The following is a 17,523-nucleotide window of genomic DNA, read 5'->3' as shown; positions in this document are numbered from 1 at the left end:
CTACTAATAAAGTAATCAGACATTCTTTATAAGTCTTAAACAAGCATTTTATTCACAGACTTCTCTGTAGTGTTTAAGTTGATCTTAATATTTATTCATATCTCTGTTTGCACAACAATATCTGAACTCTACATTTGTGTGATTCATATGCAAGCATGGTTACTTTGATGACTCTTACAAATTCATGTATAGGCAATACAGAGTCCACTAATTCAAGAAAAACTCCAGATCCAAGATGGCAGAGTAGATAAACGGTGTGCTTGCCTCATCCTGTGAACAGTTCAAAATCACTAAATTATAGAAAGATCAATCTGGAAAACAATCTGAAATCTAGCTTAACAGAAGTTTTATAGCTAAGGATATAAAGAAAAAGCTTCGTTGTGACTGGTAGGAGGGGTAGAGACAAGAAACGGGCTGGCCCCAAACCTCCGTGTCGCAGATGAAAACTGGGAGGGGCATCTCAGCCACAGAGGTTCCCCACAACGAAGCAAGTGACACCAGCCCCACACTATGCCCCGCAACCCAGAGTACTGGTGTCGGGAGGAGCCTCCACAACATCTGGCTGTGTAAAACAGTGGGGATTCTGACCATCTGGGTGGGACAGAAGGCTACAGGAAACCCAGATGTCCTCTTAAAGGGTCCACATTAACTCACTTGTGGGCACTCACCATGGGCTCCGGTAGAGGGACAGTGACTCAGGGGACCTTGGAGACAAACGGGAAGCAGACTGAGGTGTGTGGCTTTGGGTGTTGGCTGGAAGATAGTCGACATTTCCCTGTGTGGGGTCCTTCTCCTATGCAGCTGGCAGGCGGGCACAATCTTTCCTGTGGTGAGTGCACTCCCCATGACCATGGCGAAATCTGAAAATGATGGTCACGTGAGCTCTGCTTGTTCCACCTGGTGACTCACTGAGACCCTACCTCATCCAACTCCAGCAGCTAAACCTTACAGGAGCCAGCAACCAACAGCAGGCCTTGGTGTGTCTTGGCTTTTTGCAGAGCTACCCCAGGCCTGGTACTGGTGGCAGCCATCATCAGTTCACAATGTGGCCTCTCCCACGCACCTCAAGGTCCAGCAAAAGCAGCGACAAACTGTGGATCACTTTATAACTCCTATCAGGTAGTCCCTGACTGGTCACAAGCAGTGGCTGACGCGGGCCTGTACCAGAGCCCCTCCCAAGAGGCCCCAGAGCCAACACACTTGGAGTTTGGCGTCACCACAGCAAACTACCATCCAATCAGCCCCATGAATGGCATACCCAAATAGTGGCCTCAACAGGCACCAGAGCCTGCTTGGGGGAATCCCGCTCTGTGTGGTAAGCCCCTCATACAGTAGCCCATAAGCTGTTCGAAGAGGGCAAAACCCAGAGCCAGTCAGCCTGAGGGTCAATTCCACCCAGTGATGTGCTAAAGCAATCAAGTTCAAATATAAAATGAATAACAAACACAAACCCACACAAGGGGCTCCTGGAGCACTCAGCGCAGGTGATCAGGGAGACTGTGTCACTTGACCCAACAGGGCATCTACTACATAAGGCCACCTGGCAAGGCTGGGAGACATAGCAGATCTACCTAATACATAGAAACAAACACAGAGAAGCAGCCCCAAATGAGGAAACAAAGAAATATATCCCAAATGAAAAAACAGGAGGAAACTCCAGAAAAAGAACTAAATGAAATGGAGGCAAGCAACCTACCAGAGACAGAGTCCAAAACACTGGTTATAAGCACACTCAAGGAACCTAGAGAAAACTTCAACAAAGAGATAGCAAGCATTAAAAAAGACATAGAACCCATAAAAAGGCACCAGTCAGAAGTGAAGAATGCAATAACTGAAATGAAGAATGCACTAGAAGGAATCACCAGCAGACTAGATGAAGCAGAGGACTGAATCAGCGATTTGGAAGACAAAATAGTAGAAAACACCCAACAAGGAGGGCGAAAGGAAATAAGAATTTAAAAAATTAGGACAGTTTAAGAGACTTCTGGGACGACATCAAGTGTATCAAGGATCATAGGGACACCAGAGGAGAAGACAGAAAGCAAGGGATTGAGAAAATAGTTGAAGAAATAATGACTGAAAGAATGAAATAGACATATAAGCTGGGAAATGCAGAGAGTCCCAATAAGATGAGCCCAAACAGGCCCACACCAAGACACATTATAATTAAAATGGCCAAAGTTAAAGACAAAGATAGAATCCTAAAAGCAGCAAGAGAAAAGCAACTAGTAACTTATAAGGGAGCTCCCATACGATTGTCAGCTGATTTCTCAACAGTAACATTGCAGGCCAGAAGGGACTGGCAGGAAATATTCGAAGTGATGAGAAATGAGAATCTATAAGCAAGAGTACTCTACCCAGTAAGGCTATCTTTTAAAATCGAAGGACAGGTAAGAGCTTCCCAGACAAGAAAAAGCTAAAGGAGTTCATCATCAACAAACCTGTATTACAAGGAATGTTAGAGGGACTTCTTTAAGATGAAAAAACAATCGAAAGTATGAATAATAAAATGGCAACAGCTACATATCTATCAACAATTATTTTCAATATAAATGGATTAAATGCTCCACTCAAAAGACACAGGAGGGCTGAATGGATAAGAAAACAAAATCTTTACATATGCTTCCAAGAGAATCACTTCAGATTGAAAAGACATACACATATTGAAAGTAAAGGGATGGAAAAAGTTATTTTATGAGAATGGAAACGGAAAATAAAAAAGGTAGACTAGCAATACTTATACCAGACAAAACAGATTTGAAAACAAATGTTGTGACAAGAGACAAGGAAGGACACAGTAATCCCACTTCTGGGTATTTATCTGAAGAAACCCAAAACGCCACGAGGGCACATGTGCATCCATATGTGCAGCACTGTTTACAACGGCCAAGACGTGGAGGCAGCCTGGGTGTCCATCGATAGATGAATGGATAAAGAGAAGTTGGCACATACATACAATAGAATATTCCTTGGCCATGGACAGGAATGGGATCTTGCCATCGGAGGCTTCATGGATAGACCTGGAGCGTGTTGTGCTCAGTGGAGTATGTAAGACAGATGTAATGTGATTTCACTTACATGTGGAATCTAAAGAACAAAATAAACAAACAAACAAAACTGAAACACACTCATAGATACAGAGAACATTTTGAAGGTTGCCGGATGGGAGAGTGATTGGGGGGGTTGGGTGAGAAAGGGGAAGGGATTAAGAAGTACAAATTGGTTGTTACACAGTAGTCATGAGGATGTAGGGTACAGCGTAAGGAATATAGTCAATAATATTGTACTATGTGTGGTGTCAGATGGGTACTAGACTTATCAGGGTGATAGGTGAGAAGGGGGGTTGGGGGACAGGGTGAAAAAGTTGAAGGGATTAAGAAATACAAATTGGTAGTTACAAAATAGTCATGGGGATGTAAAGTAAAGCACAGGGAATATAGTCAGTGATAAGGTAAGAACTATGTATAGTGCCAGGTGGGTACTAGTGAGGGGGATCATTTCTTAAATTATACAACTGTCTAAGCAGTATGCTGTACACCTGAAATTAATATAAAGTAATATTGAATGTTAACTGTAAACGAAAAATTTAAAAGGGGAGAAAAAGATGAAGGGGAATAAGAGGTCCATTATTTCCAGGTATAAAACAAATAAGTCATGGGGACATAATGTACAGCATGGGGAATTTAGTCAATAATATTGCGAAAACATGGTACAGTGTCAGATGGTTGCTGAACTTACGGTGATCACTTCTTTAGGTATATAAATGTTGAATAACTATGGTGTACACCTGAAAGTGACATAATGTGTGTTAGCTATATTTTTAGCTATAATGTTGTGTGTTAGCTATATTTTTAATAAAAAATCTTCTAAAAAATCCAACCAAAGCCTATGCATCAACCAAAGCCTATGCACCAAAACATTATTATAAAGAAAATAATGAGGTGGCAGGTAGAGTTCTTTTCCCTTTACCAAAAGTTAGTCACAAAAGTAAATAATTAAATGATGGAAAAACATCAAAGTGAGCTGCAAACTTTATGAATTTTCATTCAACTCAACAGGTGTAAAGAACTTTGACCTACATGCAAACAACAACAACAATAAAAAGCCAGTTTTGGAATTTGTCTTTTTACTGTTCATCCATATGACAGCCCTAATTCTTTGCCATGACACTAACTAATCAGGAGATGAAGAGGGTGTCATCGCCAGGGAAACGGCTGCCCTACCCCTTTAGTTCTTCTGGTCAAAATTAGTTCTCCTGGTCAAATTAATTCAAATAACATACAGCAGATTAACAGAAGAAAGTAAAAATTTTAGTATATGCGCATGGGGATGTCACATAAGCATGAAAATTTCAAAGACACTGAGGCAACAATGGGTATATAAGACATTTTTGGCCAAAGGCAAAAGAGAGGGACAGAGAATTAGACTTCAGAAATGAGAATGGGCGATTTAGAGATAGTTGAGGTAGAATGGAACACACATGGCATGAAAATTCTTGCTGGGCAACTCAGAAACAATGGGACACGGGGTACCTAGCCAACAGGCTTGGTGTCTTCCTGACTAATGCTAGAGTGAAAATTCTTAAGGCGATTAAGCCCTGGCTCCCTTCCTGAAGGAGGATTCTGCCTGAATTTCAAGGGTGGAGGGTCAAACTTTCTTTCTGAGCCTTGTTTCTTAATAAACAGCTTAAAGTCAAGATCTCAAAAGACAGCTTCAGGGTGGCAAAAATTTTGGTTCCCTTCAAGGGAAAAAAAGAAACACAAGGTCACACGGTTGTTGCAGTATTCTCCAGATTATGCATAGGTGCTTGGGAAATGGGTTCCCATTCTTTCTGTAGTATATCCTACCCAAACCAGCTGGGAGCCTTTGGAGTAAACAATGGCAACACTCTTAAGAAGGACTGAGAGGCCGGCCGAGATTAATCACAATAGCTTTTCCTTTACCACACACTGCATATTGTTCAGTGCATGGTGAAGGAAGAGAATGAGTCTTCCTTTGTACTAACCCTTCTTCTTTCATTTAAACCTTTAAAGTGAGTCTGAGATTAGCATAATTGAATTGCCTATTTTAAGCAGTATTCCCAAGAGAAATGCATGTTTTCATAGCTAACGCCTGTCTTGTCAAGCAGTTCTTGAAACTGCCAAGTGTGTGTGGTCTTCTACAACCAGGCACATTTGCCTTCTTTGCAGATGGCAAAAAAAAAAAAAAAAAAAGGCTTCTTAAATTAGTCTCATCTAGGCAGAAGTCCAGCAGCTGGATTCAGCCGTTAAAAATTTTTGATGTCAAATTAATTTTTAATCTATTTCCAATATACTACATTCAGCTAGATCAGTATTTGGATATACTCACAGTTAGTAGAGAACAGTATTTCCTAAATGATCATTTTTCAAACTATCTGTAAGCACTCGCAACTTAATTTAAGTAATGGGCACTGGCAGTTTCTGTGGAAAATGAAGAGGAAAAAGAATAAAGGAAATTTCATTTTATCAAACAACCAACTAGATCAAGTATGTCAAACACATGCATTTTCATTTCACTAAAGAGAACAGGTTCAACAGAGCATTAAAGAACATATTACCACAGAGACAGGTCTATGCCAGCATATCAAATCAGGATACATCCAGGCTACCTTCCTGATTTATGGCTCCTTCAGCATCCTTCAGCCAAGGTTGAGTCCCATGAGAAGAGAGGCAGATGAATTCTAAAGGCATATGTCATCCTTCATCTTATCCCCCATTTTCCAACAATTATAAATGAGATACCAATATCTAAGAGATGATCAAATTAAGAGCTATAAATATTGCAGGCATGGTCGCGATCACAGTAAAACAAACCCAAATTGGCATCCCATGTTCCCTACAATACAACAATTATGATGACGTGTATTACAGCACTTGGTCCCTCTACCCACAAGCAGCAAATCCTTATTTTATATCTCTAGCTTCTGTGCCATTTATTCCTTGATTTACAGTATTTATTTCTATAGGCATTCCACATTTGTAAAATACCTTTGGTAACAGGTTACCTAACATTCATTCATTCATTTATTTATTCATTTCTCAACAAAGAAATATCCAGTTGCTCCAATTCTTTAATATATGTATTTTGAGTCAACATGGAATAAGAATAAATTACTAGTCAGAAGTATTGTTACTGCACTGCTCCATAAGGAAAGTTAACATTAGGAATCTGATGGCAGTATTTCAGTACCTAAAATGTATTAAGTTGCATGACATCATTGCCATGGAAAACTAAAGTTAAATAGCACAGGTTTTAATTTCTTCAGACATTACAGAGGAAAGGAATTATTCTGAAACATTTTAGACAACTGAAGATCATACAGCATGTGTGTGGGAGGAGAGTATGTCAGTGAAAGTCATTCTTTTCATTAGGGAACTAGGAGTAGATACAATCTTTTAAAAAATGTTCCTTTTTACTGCCTCAAAAGTATTTACAGTAATAATGTGTTGTCTTTCATGTATCAAGATGACACTATTTACCCAAGATCAGTAGGTGAAATGCTTTGAACAGTGTAACCAGAAGTGAGGATAGTCTTTTCACTGATTCATTGATACTGTTAGACCCAGTAGCCCCTTGCAATCAGGAGCATGCATTTGCAAGGCTGAGGACTGGGGTGCTAGGTGCAACTTGTAGTCAAGTAATTGAATAAAGCTAAGCAGCGCACACAGGGGTCAAAAGTATGATGTCAGCGATGGCCTAAAAATAGCCACAGGTAAATAGCCATTAAGGTGCCTCATTCGTTTAGAAACACAGAGGGTATATAATTTCCCTTAGATTTTCATTCTAGTGAAAGCAGGAGCTGAAAGGAGCTCTGGCTACTCTGTGGTTATCACAGTTGGTTTACAAATGACCCAAAAATAAGGAAATTTCAAACATGCAGCTTCTTCCATAGGAAAGATAGGTCAGATTTCCAAAATTGTGGCAGATAAGCAATCAGGAAGTAATCTGCAACTGGTTTATCCACCCAGAGGCCAGTTAGATGTAGGATTTTTTAAGTTGTGGCCCTCAAAAGTCCACTGCTTAGTTTATTTCAACAAATATTGATTGAGTTCCTTTTTTTTAATGTGTCGAGGATTATATGTATTATACCATGTATTGAGACCTTTAAGTTATGCCGCCATGCCTAACTCGATCCACGACTGACACATTTATAAGCTCCGTGACAAAGATGTATAAAAGGGTGTGAAAGGTTCGCAGAGGAGATTCTCTTAGAAGCGTCCAGAAGAGTTAGGCAGATGGAATGGGAACAGGGTGTTTGGTTGAGGAGAAAACAAAGACATTTGGGGAAGAATGTCCAGAATGAACAAAGGCATGAGGATGTGGAACAGCATCTAAAATGTGGGAGCAGCTGAAACTTCAAACAATTTATAATTAAAGTGTGAGCCAGGGACTTTTTCCCTAAAGGTTTTAGTTTTACCTTTGTTGTGAAATGATTCATTTTCCCTATGGTTTAATTTCATTGAGGTTTTTTTTTTAAAAAAAAATACAGTTCCCTTTTACTTATCTCCAAAAGATGGTGTGTACATATGTTTGCAGACAGCATAAGCAGGCATTATTATTAACAGGATTTTTTTTTTTTTAAGACATGAGTAATTGCTGAAATTCATTGAGTGCTACTATGTACAGAGCCCATGGGGAGGTGCTGTGGAGGAATTAAAAAGCCCTTTCCCCCAAAAGCTAATACAGTTGATCCTTGAACATGGGGGGTGGGGGTTTAAGGGGTGTCTGCTGCCCACAGAGCTGAAAATCGGTGCATAACTGAACTCCTCCCTTCTCATATGCAGATTCCCGACTGCCAGTTGACCGCTGAACAATGTGGGTTTGAAATGCACAGGTTTGAAAAATATCCACAGATAAGTAAACCCACCCAGTTCAAACTCAAGTAGTTCAAGGGTCAACTGTATTTGAAGAAAGCAGACAAACACAAATTACTAGATTATATTGTATAAATAATGACCCAGGATGGAAGTAGCCAAATTGAGTCTTGAAAATTTGACCCTTTGGTCTTCAGATTCAAGGAGAGGTTAAGCTAATATTTAACACCATCTCAATAATCTGGACAATTTTAATGAATCCTATCTGCACTGACTGATGGTGCCAGAAATCAGAAATGCAAATGACTGCCAGAAAAATTCCTTATATTTATTTTAACTATGACACAGATGTGTAATAATATAACAACATCAATGCTTTCAAATATTGTTTTAGAGAAATGGATAAGCAAAATGTGCTATATCCACTCAATGGAATATTATTCAGCTGTAAAAAAGAATGAAATACTGAAACATGCCACGGCAAGGATGAATCTTGAAAACACTGCACTAAGTGAAATAAGTCAGACACAAAAAGCCACAGATTGTATGATCTGGGAGAGTTGAGAGGGAAATGAAGAGTGACTGATTAATGGGATACAGAATGTTTTGGGGGACAAACCATTTCTAAAATTAGATGATGGTAATTAGATTGTGGCAATCACACAATTCTGTAAATACAGGAAAAACTTTAAAAGAATAAATTGTATGGTATGTAAATTATATCTCAACATAGCTATTATTTAAAAAATATTAGTTTAGACCCCTTCTGCATAGAAACATGGTTTCTTTGTAATCCACATCCTAGTCGACCGACATAGCTGTTATTTTTAAAAATGTTACTTTCACCCCTTCAGCATACGAACGTGCTTTCCCTGGAAGGTACTTTCTAGCTCAAGAGAGCCTTTTTTTTTTTTTTTAAATGTTACTTTAGACCCCCTTCGGCATATGAACGTGCTTTCCCTGTAATCTACCTCCCTCACCTCATTTCCCATCCCTGCCCTGAAACACGCCAAAAGTTACCTATATGATGCAATGGCTATTTGGACAGGCCATCTTGAATGAACAAACAAGTTTAACAAAACTTGAAAGAGCTACAACCTGAAGAAAACAAGACTAGGAGTTGCTGGAACTCACAGCAAACTTTCCTTTTCAAGGGGGGGCTAATGACTTAAGGATTAAAAAAAGAAACAAAAAACAATAACAACAAAAACAAAAACAAAAAAATCCCACACACGCCCAGAAGCAAACCAACTTCTGAGGGGTAACTATAGCTTTCGTAAAACCAGAAACTCTCCTGACTGCCCATTTCAGATTTCAAAGCACTCGCTCCCGTGGTCCTACGTCATCACGTTGTTACGTCATTACGTTGTCACGTAATTGCGTTACGTACATCACCACGTTTGTGACGCTATTCCGTCTCCTCGCCGTCAATTCCCATAAACCCCTCTCTCACAGTTGAGCTTCAGGCGCCCTTCTCGAGGTGGACGCCATCTTGCCGCTAGCCGCAGAGAAATGGACGGCCTCTGCTTCGAGATGAGCAAACTCAATGAAATGAAAGATCTCCCTGAGGGCTTCAAAATCGAGGTCAGCAAGAATCAGCCGGTTGACAGTAAAATGTTCATCGGTGGACTCTCTTCTGGTATCAGTAAGCAAGCTCTTCTCGAATACTTGTCTCAGTTTGGCGAGATCGTAGATTTTATTATTAAAACCCACCCAAGCACTGGACTACCCAGGGGCTTTGGGTTTGTGCTTTTCAAAGATAATGCCACCGTTGAAAAGGTGCTCCAAATACAAGAGCACATTGTATGTGGCAGGAAAATCGTGCTTAAAAGAGCTAAAGTTATAGAATCGAAATTCTGTACCAGAAAGATTTTTGTGGGTGGGCTGAACCCTCGGATGCCTGAAGAAAAAATCAGAGAGTACTTTGGGACATTTGGAGAGATTGAGAATATTGAGCTTCCAGTGTGCCCAAGAACAAATGAAAGACGAGCTTTCTGTTTTATCTCATACACTGAGGAAGCCGCAGTGAGAAAGGTGTTAGAAGCGAAGTACCATTTCATTGGCTCCGGGCGGTGTGAAGTTAAATTTGCACTACGGAATCCAAATCTGAAGCCACAACAGATGGGAGAAAGAGAGGCTCCCCTTCCCAGGGTAGGCAATCCCTGGGGAGACAGAGCGTTCCCCGCAAACCCAAATGCTTTCACAGCCGACCAAAATGTTTGTGGGGCGGTTGGAGGCGGCGAGAGTTTTTCTACGGTGCTCGTTCCTGTTCCGTTTGCAGCCTACAATCAAGGCTTTGTTTTTCCTGATGAAGAGTATGGCGATTTCTACAATGTCTACAGCGACCAGCAGGTTTTTCATAACTACAGCGGACAGTATTTTCTTGGATATAACTATGGCACCGATGCGATTGGAACTGCATATACTAATTACAATGTGCAGATGAACGAGGCGGCTCCCTTTGATACTGGTTGCCATGGTGTTTACCAACTTTTCTGAAGAGAAGAATGAAGCCATCACTGCAGAACCACTATGTCCTACAATGAAAAGTTGCTTTACTGATAAGAAATGACTGAATGACTGTTTTGAAAGACGTTGTCACTGTTTCTTCCTCAGCAGTTTCCAGCTGCATAGTTTCCAGTTATATCAGTTATTTTCAAATGACTTTCTAACATCAGAGCGACAAGATAACACAAGGATTTTAGACTGGTTTTCTGAAAGTTAAACTTCTCTCAAAATTAAATGTTTACTGTTCTATATGAGACTCTAGTGGCTTTTATTTCAGGTTGATGCTTTTGTTTATTTTATTGGGTGAGCAGAGTAGAAGAATTTTGGGTCCATTATGGACTCTTTTGGGAGGTGGGGGTCAATGGTGGTGTGCTTGGGTTAAAGCTATCATCCAAATTCAGAGAAAAAAGACCTTAACGTTTCTCTTTAGATTTGCTATTCAGCCAGGTTCTTCTTACATTTCTTCAAAAAACATTAATAATTATTCTAAGCCAGAAACTGTTCAATGCAGGAGATTCAAAAACAATCAGTATCCGTCTTAAAAAAGGCAGAAATAGGGGTGGCCAGTTAGCTCAGTTGGTTAGAGCATGGTGCTAATAACACCAAGGTTGCTGGTTCGATTCCTGCATGGGCCACTGTGAGCTACACCCTTTTTAACAACAACAACAAAAAAAAGGCAGAAGTAAACCAAGAAATACAATAGAATGTGGTGAGCCCTAGGTAAACCTTTGTGAAGGATGATGTCGTACTATAGACACAGGATGTCTAAAACAGGTCTTGGGAGGGAGTGGTCTGAGGTGGTGCAGTGCCTTTGCCAATGGACTGCTAAGAAGAGCATGTATGCCAGACAGACCTACAAAGGTACTGTGGCAGGAATTTAGCATGCACTTTTGGAAGACAGCAAAGAGACTTTTTAAGGGTAAAAACAAGGTGCATGTGGAAAATAAGAGGAAGGACGTGGGCAGCGGGCTTCAGCATCTCTGTCAACAAAAATCGGAGTCATAAATGTGAGCTATATATATAAAATTTAAAATTTCCTAGTAACCACATTTGTTAAAAAAACATGAAATTCATTTTAATAAACTTAATATAACCAAAATGTCATTTCAACATGTCATCCAGATAATTATTAATTAGACCTTTTACATCATTGCTTTTACACTAGATCAAATCTAATGTGCATGTTACTGTTAAGACCATCTCAGTTCAGACTAGTTACGTTTCAAGTGCTCAATATACGTGGCAGTAGGACACACAGGACAGTACAGACCTAAATCACAAAGGGCCTACCTCACATGCTGAGGGGTTGAATTCTATCTTTACGGCAATAAGGAGAAATTAAAGGATTTAAAACGGAGTGACATGAAACAGCAACCATCTAGGACATGCCCAACACTGAGCTCCATGCTAGGACTGGAAAAGCAACGAGACTCAATCCTACCTTCAAGGGGAATCATTGTCACGCAGGAAAGACAGACATGAAACCAAGATTCTGGTGGGACTAAATTTAAAATGTGAGGAACATCAGTTTTACTTAGAATATTGTGTATTTACTTTCCTTATTAGAATGCAGATACCCTGAAAGCCAAATATTTCACTCTTTTTTTTTTTTTTCCCGTATTCTCCGTAGCATCTAGCAAGGGCTCTTGCATATAGTAGGAACTTAAAAACAAATATTAAATGATGACATGGGCAAACTGACAAGTATATATACCATTATAAACAGAAAGAAACAGGAGAAGGCAACATAAAACGTGAAGTAATTCTTTTCAGTTGTAGTAGCAAATAATTTTTTTTTCTTTTTAAATCAAAGTTTATTGGGGTGACAATTGTTAGTAAAGTTACATAGATTTCAGGTGTACAATTCTGTATTACATCATCTATATCTCACATTGTGTGTTCATCACCCAGAGTCAGTTCTTCTATCACCATATATTTGACCCCATTTACCCTCTTCTAGAACCTCCTCCCCCCTTACCCTCTGTGTCTATGAGTTTTTGTTTCTTCATTTGATTGTCTTGTTCTGTTTTTCATTTAAATATCTAAGTTGTGTTGCTTTGATGGTGGGTAAATTTTAAATACATAATATGTCAGCATACTTTTTTTAAAATATGGAGATTAAATGTAATAATAGATGTGAAACTGCTTTGAAATATTAAAATGACTGTACAGAAATCAGGTGTTAGACAGACACACACCCCAGAATAGTCTTGTAATGCAGATTTTGATGCTTATTAACCTCTGGGACTGAAAGTATATTACACTGAAACTCAGCTTACAAATAACGGGATCAATCAACTGAGTTTATTTAAATATTGTTCCACATAATGTTTTCTTACTAGAAAAATATAAAATAGGTATCCTGTGTTGCCGCAAAGTAAAAGAGAATTCCCAGGAAAACTAGCAAGAAAATTCATACACTAAATGGTGTCATGCAATAGTCATTGCAGTTGAAATGATGTATACGTCTGTATGTTTTCAGGACAAAGGAAAAAACATACAGATTTATCCAACTGAAAGTATTTAGGAGAAACTGACTTTAATTTACCAGAGTTAACTAGATGAAGCTAGGTGATTTTTGATTAAGAGATTATGTTCCTGCTCCCCTGAGAATCAACTTGTCTATTGAACCAGAAAAAAATATAGCTATATCCACATTTGGCTGTTTGAACTAAGGAATTAAACTAAATAAAGTTTCAGAATAAAGGCAATTCAGAATCAGTGTGGCAGATGTTTTGATATTTCAGTTTTGCTCTGTCTTGATATTTCAGTTTTAGAAACTATATAAGTTTATTTTTTCCAGTTCCAGCTGGTTCATTTGTTGATTTAGGTTTTGAAAAAATTCAGTAGAAAAAAGTAGGGGTTAGTTCAGATTTCAGCATATTAGATAAGTTCAGCTAATTAGCTTAAATTCATTATTTTTCTTTGTGAGGGGGCTAATGATTAGTTCAAAGATCTTATTTTGATCTTATTTTAGTTGTTAGAAATTAGGTTATCCAACGTTGTCAGAGTTATGTTAAATCAACTGTTTCTGATCACAGTGGTCCAATTAACCCTCAGACAGTTACGCATATGTTTATGTACATGTGTGTGTTTAGATGCTATTTTTAAAAAAAAAAAGTGAAAGTCCAAGTTCAAAAAGGTTTGTTATTCTTGAGAAGATAATGGTTGGGTCATATTTTCATTTGTGTTTTCATAAGGTCTGGATTGACTGTAGAAATGCTTATGTCGTGATCATTATCTGTCCTAATAGTTGACCAAAATTGAAACAGCCAAGTTTTCATTTCCTGACATTAGAAATGGATAGTATAGCAAGATTAATTATTATTCAACTAGATATTTCTCAGAGTTTTCATGCTATTGGTACCTACATCTCCATATTTGGAGAAACTAGATTCCTGAGAAGAGCAAAAGCCATTAAAGACTTGGAAAGTAGGGCTGATAAAAAAAGATTTTAAGAGGCTGGGTTATTATAAACAAAAAGTGCCTGGGAGATAATTAAATATAACCCTTTAATAACCCTTTAATATTTTGAATAGCTGATAAAAATAGCAAAACTGGATGGCAGTTTCTAAGGTGAGTCAAACTGGGGCCTACAGTTTTGTTTTGCAGGAAAAAAAAAACATTTCAAATTATATCGTGACAGTGAAATTAATTCCAAATACACATTACCTATGAACCTAGTGGAATTTCCATTTCTGAATATAATTAGAGATAAAACTCCACCAAATTTGGTTGGCTTTGGTCTAAATCCATGGCTTCTCAGACCTGGCTTGTCAAGAATCCCATAGAAGGCATTGGGAAAAGTTTTCTACACTCCACTATTCCTGGAAAATTTGATTCAGTAGATCTGGTTTGGAATCACGAATCTATTTTGTAAAGCTCCTCAGGTGGATTCTAATGGTAAGCCAGATAAGAGAACCATGGAGATAACTAAATGGGAGTTCAAGATCAAGGTGCCAGCAGATTTGGTGTCTGGCACCAGCTTCCTGGTTCAGAGCAGGCTATCTTTTCATGGCCTATGGGGGAACGGATCTATCTGAGGTCTCTTTTATAAGAGCACTAATCCCACTCCTGAGGGCTTTTCCTTCATCACCTAATCACCTCCCAAAGGCCTCATCCCCAAATTTTATCACACTGGGGATTAGGTTTCAACAAATGAATCTGGGGGTACACAGTCTAGGGCAGGAACTTTTGAACCTTAAGATGCTTAATTCTATGATAAGTTATATAAATCATTCAACACTAGGGTTTTCTGGTTATTTGTAAAGGGTTAATATATACATATGAACCAGTTTTTAATTCATATACACTCCAAAGATCCTCAACTATATATAAGATAGGATCAGTTAAAATTGTTATAGTAATCCTGGACGCATATTTTTATTGAATTTAAGTTATAGGAAAGATCAAACATCTCTTTTCAAAGAAACATAGAAGACCTCCCCCCACCCCACTGTATAGATCAGAAGGATTCCTGCTAGTTAATACACTGATACATTAGTATTGTAAGGCATGCAATTATTTTTTTTTAAAAGATAAACCTTCAGGTAGAATTGAATTTAGAAAATAGTAAAACTCCTAATTTATGGGATAAACTGCATTTTCTATAAACTGTCTTTTTTTTCTTTCCCCCAGTCCGTTAGATTTCTCACTTACTTATTGCACAATCTGTGTATTCTTACAAATGCGTGGTAAATCTTCCCAATTATCTGCTGTGAAACTAGCCCTGAATTGTAGACAGAATTCTATCACTTATGTTAATGATTGGTAGAATCCTTTTTAGTGATACATAGCTTTCAAGCATCCCTTCTATATCCAAGAGTCCAAGTGCAAGTTGTGAATAAATGTTTGCCGCCTCTAGAAATATGTCCTGGCCAAAAGCCCATCCTCATACCATGGAGGGGAGCTCTGATGTTATGGTACTTAAGGTGAATGTACTTGGTTGTCTAAGCTGATAAAAATCCTTTAATATCCATTTACTCAGTATGTTTTACTGATCACTGTTGACACTGAAAGGCAATAACTGATAGGTGTTAATTCCCCTCCATTTACACTTTTACATAATCTGTAACATTCCTTCTCACACACAGACGTGTAAAAGGGGGACTTTTATAAATAATAGCTGTCAATTTTGCTAGCTATGGTCCTTGCCATAAAACTATATAATTCATCGGTCTGTAAAAGAACTATGATATAAAATATATTAAAGGATCTATATAAATGCAAATACAATAAAAAATACAATCGGTTTTTATGGATTTTAAGTCTTAAATATAAGTAAAAGCTCTGTAGACTACTAGACACAGTCTGATAAAATGTCAAAATGGTTCCCTAAGGGAAATCAGAATGATGTTCCAGAATATTTTTAACAGCCCCCACTGTTCTTTGATATTCCCTGATTTGCTTGGGGGAAGGGTTGTCACAGAAGTGCTAAAAATGCTCCTAAAAAGTAAAACCATGAAAAGATATTGCTTAAAGGGAAAAAACACATGGTAGCTATCTCCAAAATTCTTATGCTGAAATTCACTTTCGTAATTCCATTTATACAGTCACATGAACACATAGGATTTCCAAACTGCTCCATGAAAACCCTAATAATGGAAAAACAAATAACAACCACCACCTAGTATTTATAGGTTACTGTAAGGTCAACATATTTGGAGAAAACTAATCAGCTAATAGTCATCACTACTCCCTGGTAGATGATTTAGTTCTACCATACAGAGAGAAAGAAAGATTTGAGTAATTTTCCTAGCCCTCGGAGGCAATCAGGGACAATATTGAAATGTGTTTGCAACTCCTTATATCAAGCAGTAGAGCAAGCCAATTAGTTCTCCCAGGTCTCACAATCTAAAATTAAAAAACAAAAACAAAAAACAAACAGAAAAAACAGTATTAATACAAACAATAGTAGCAACCATATTCCAAGTACTGCATATTTGCCAGACCTGCCTGAACTGGATGTTTACATATGTTATTTAGTTTAACTCTCATAACTACTTGAAGAAATGGATAATCATCATTTATATCATAAATAAAGAAGCCATAGTTAAGTTATTTGTGTAGAAAAACACAGCTAATCAGTAGCAGACTCAGGCTGTGAAGGCAGCTCTTTTGAATTCTCTGGGGCCTGTATGCTTTTCACTGGTATGACATTGCCTCTCCTAGAGTAGGATCATATACAAACTAAATCAGACTAACACTTTCATAGTCTTCTAAGGAAAAAAGCATTCAAGTAAAGATAAGAATAAAGTTCAGAAACATATAGATTAAACGTAAAGAGTGAGGACAGGGGTTGAGATAGTAGTGGAAACAAGAGTAAAAAGAACAAAAGACGCGACTTTGAAATGTAGATGACACATTTTTAAATCGTGGAACTGCCATGACACTCAGTTTTTCCCATGAAAAAGAATTAAGTTCCAAGAAAAAATGTTACATGCTTTTGATGTTTTGTCCTTAATACTCAACTGACCAAAAATATACTAAAGAAAAATGTGTTGTGTTAGTCAAAAATAAATAAATAAAAACAAAACCAAAAAATAAACTAAAAATATAAAAAGGGACAATGCCAAATTTAGGCTTAAATAGACTAAAATAATCCTTTTGTTTTGTGATTGGAAACTTCATCTTTAAGCTTTGTCAGGTATTATTTTCCAATATTCTCAAAACATAAATAGAAATTAAAGGAGTACATTTGTGAAAAGTTGGAGGAAGGGAGCAAATTGAACTCCTCATTTCCCAATGTTTAACATAGGAAACATTCTTAGTTCTGATATGTTAGCCTCTTTGAATTATCTTAAAATAATAATTTGGCTATCTCTTAAAATAAGGATGTTAAAAACTGTCTGGTATAATGGCATCACCAATTATACAAGCTAATATGTTACTCCTAACTGGTATCCCCACCTATTTATAAAGAGGCGACTCTTTATGCCTCTTTATAAAGACTCTTTATCAGTCTGTGTTAACATTAAGCTGCACCCAAAGCTAGGATTTTTGTTTTTTTTGCCATTAATTTCCTTTAGAACATTACCTCCATTTGTGTGTTTGTGTGCACAAGCATGTGCGTGTGTGTGTGTGTGTGTGTGTGTGTGTGTGTGTGTGTAAAGCTTTATTCTAAACCTCAAGGTTGCAGGAGAAATTGGATTAGATGAAGTTCCTTCAAGGAAATACAGAA

The 17,523-nt window shown here is 37.9% G+C and overlaps 1 protein-coding gene across 1 annotated transcript; it reads left to right on the top strand.

Moving 5' to 3' along the window:
• Window positions 1-850: 850 nt before the first annotated feature.
• LOC308495028 (heterogeneous nuclear ribonucleoprotein D-like) lies at window positions 851-10,334 on the top strand (the record flags this gene model as incomplete). The annotated part of the gene is made up of 2 exons (XM_081043022.1): window positions 851-877; window positions 9,291-10,334. The coding sequence occupies 2 exons, from the start codon at window positions 851-853 to the stop codon at window positions 10,332-10,334; spliced, it is 1,071 nt and encodes a 356-aa protein (XP_080899148.1).
• Between the last annotated feature and the right edge of the window lie 7,189 nt (window positions 10,335-17,523).

This window comes from Rhinolophus hipposideros (genome assembly GCF_964194185.1).
Source record: "Rhinolophus hipposideros genome assembly, chromosome: X".
Lineage (NCBI taxonomy): Eukaryota > Metazoa > Chordata > Mammalia > Chiroptera > Rhinolophidae > Rhinolophus > Rhinolophus hipposideros.
The sequence above is the reverse complement of the archived record's forward strand: the minus strand, read 5'-3'. Positions and strand labels throughout refer to the sequence as shown.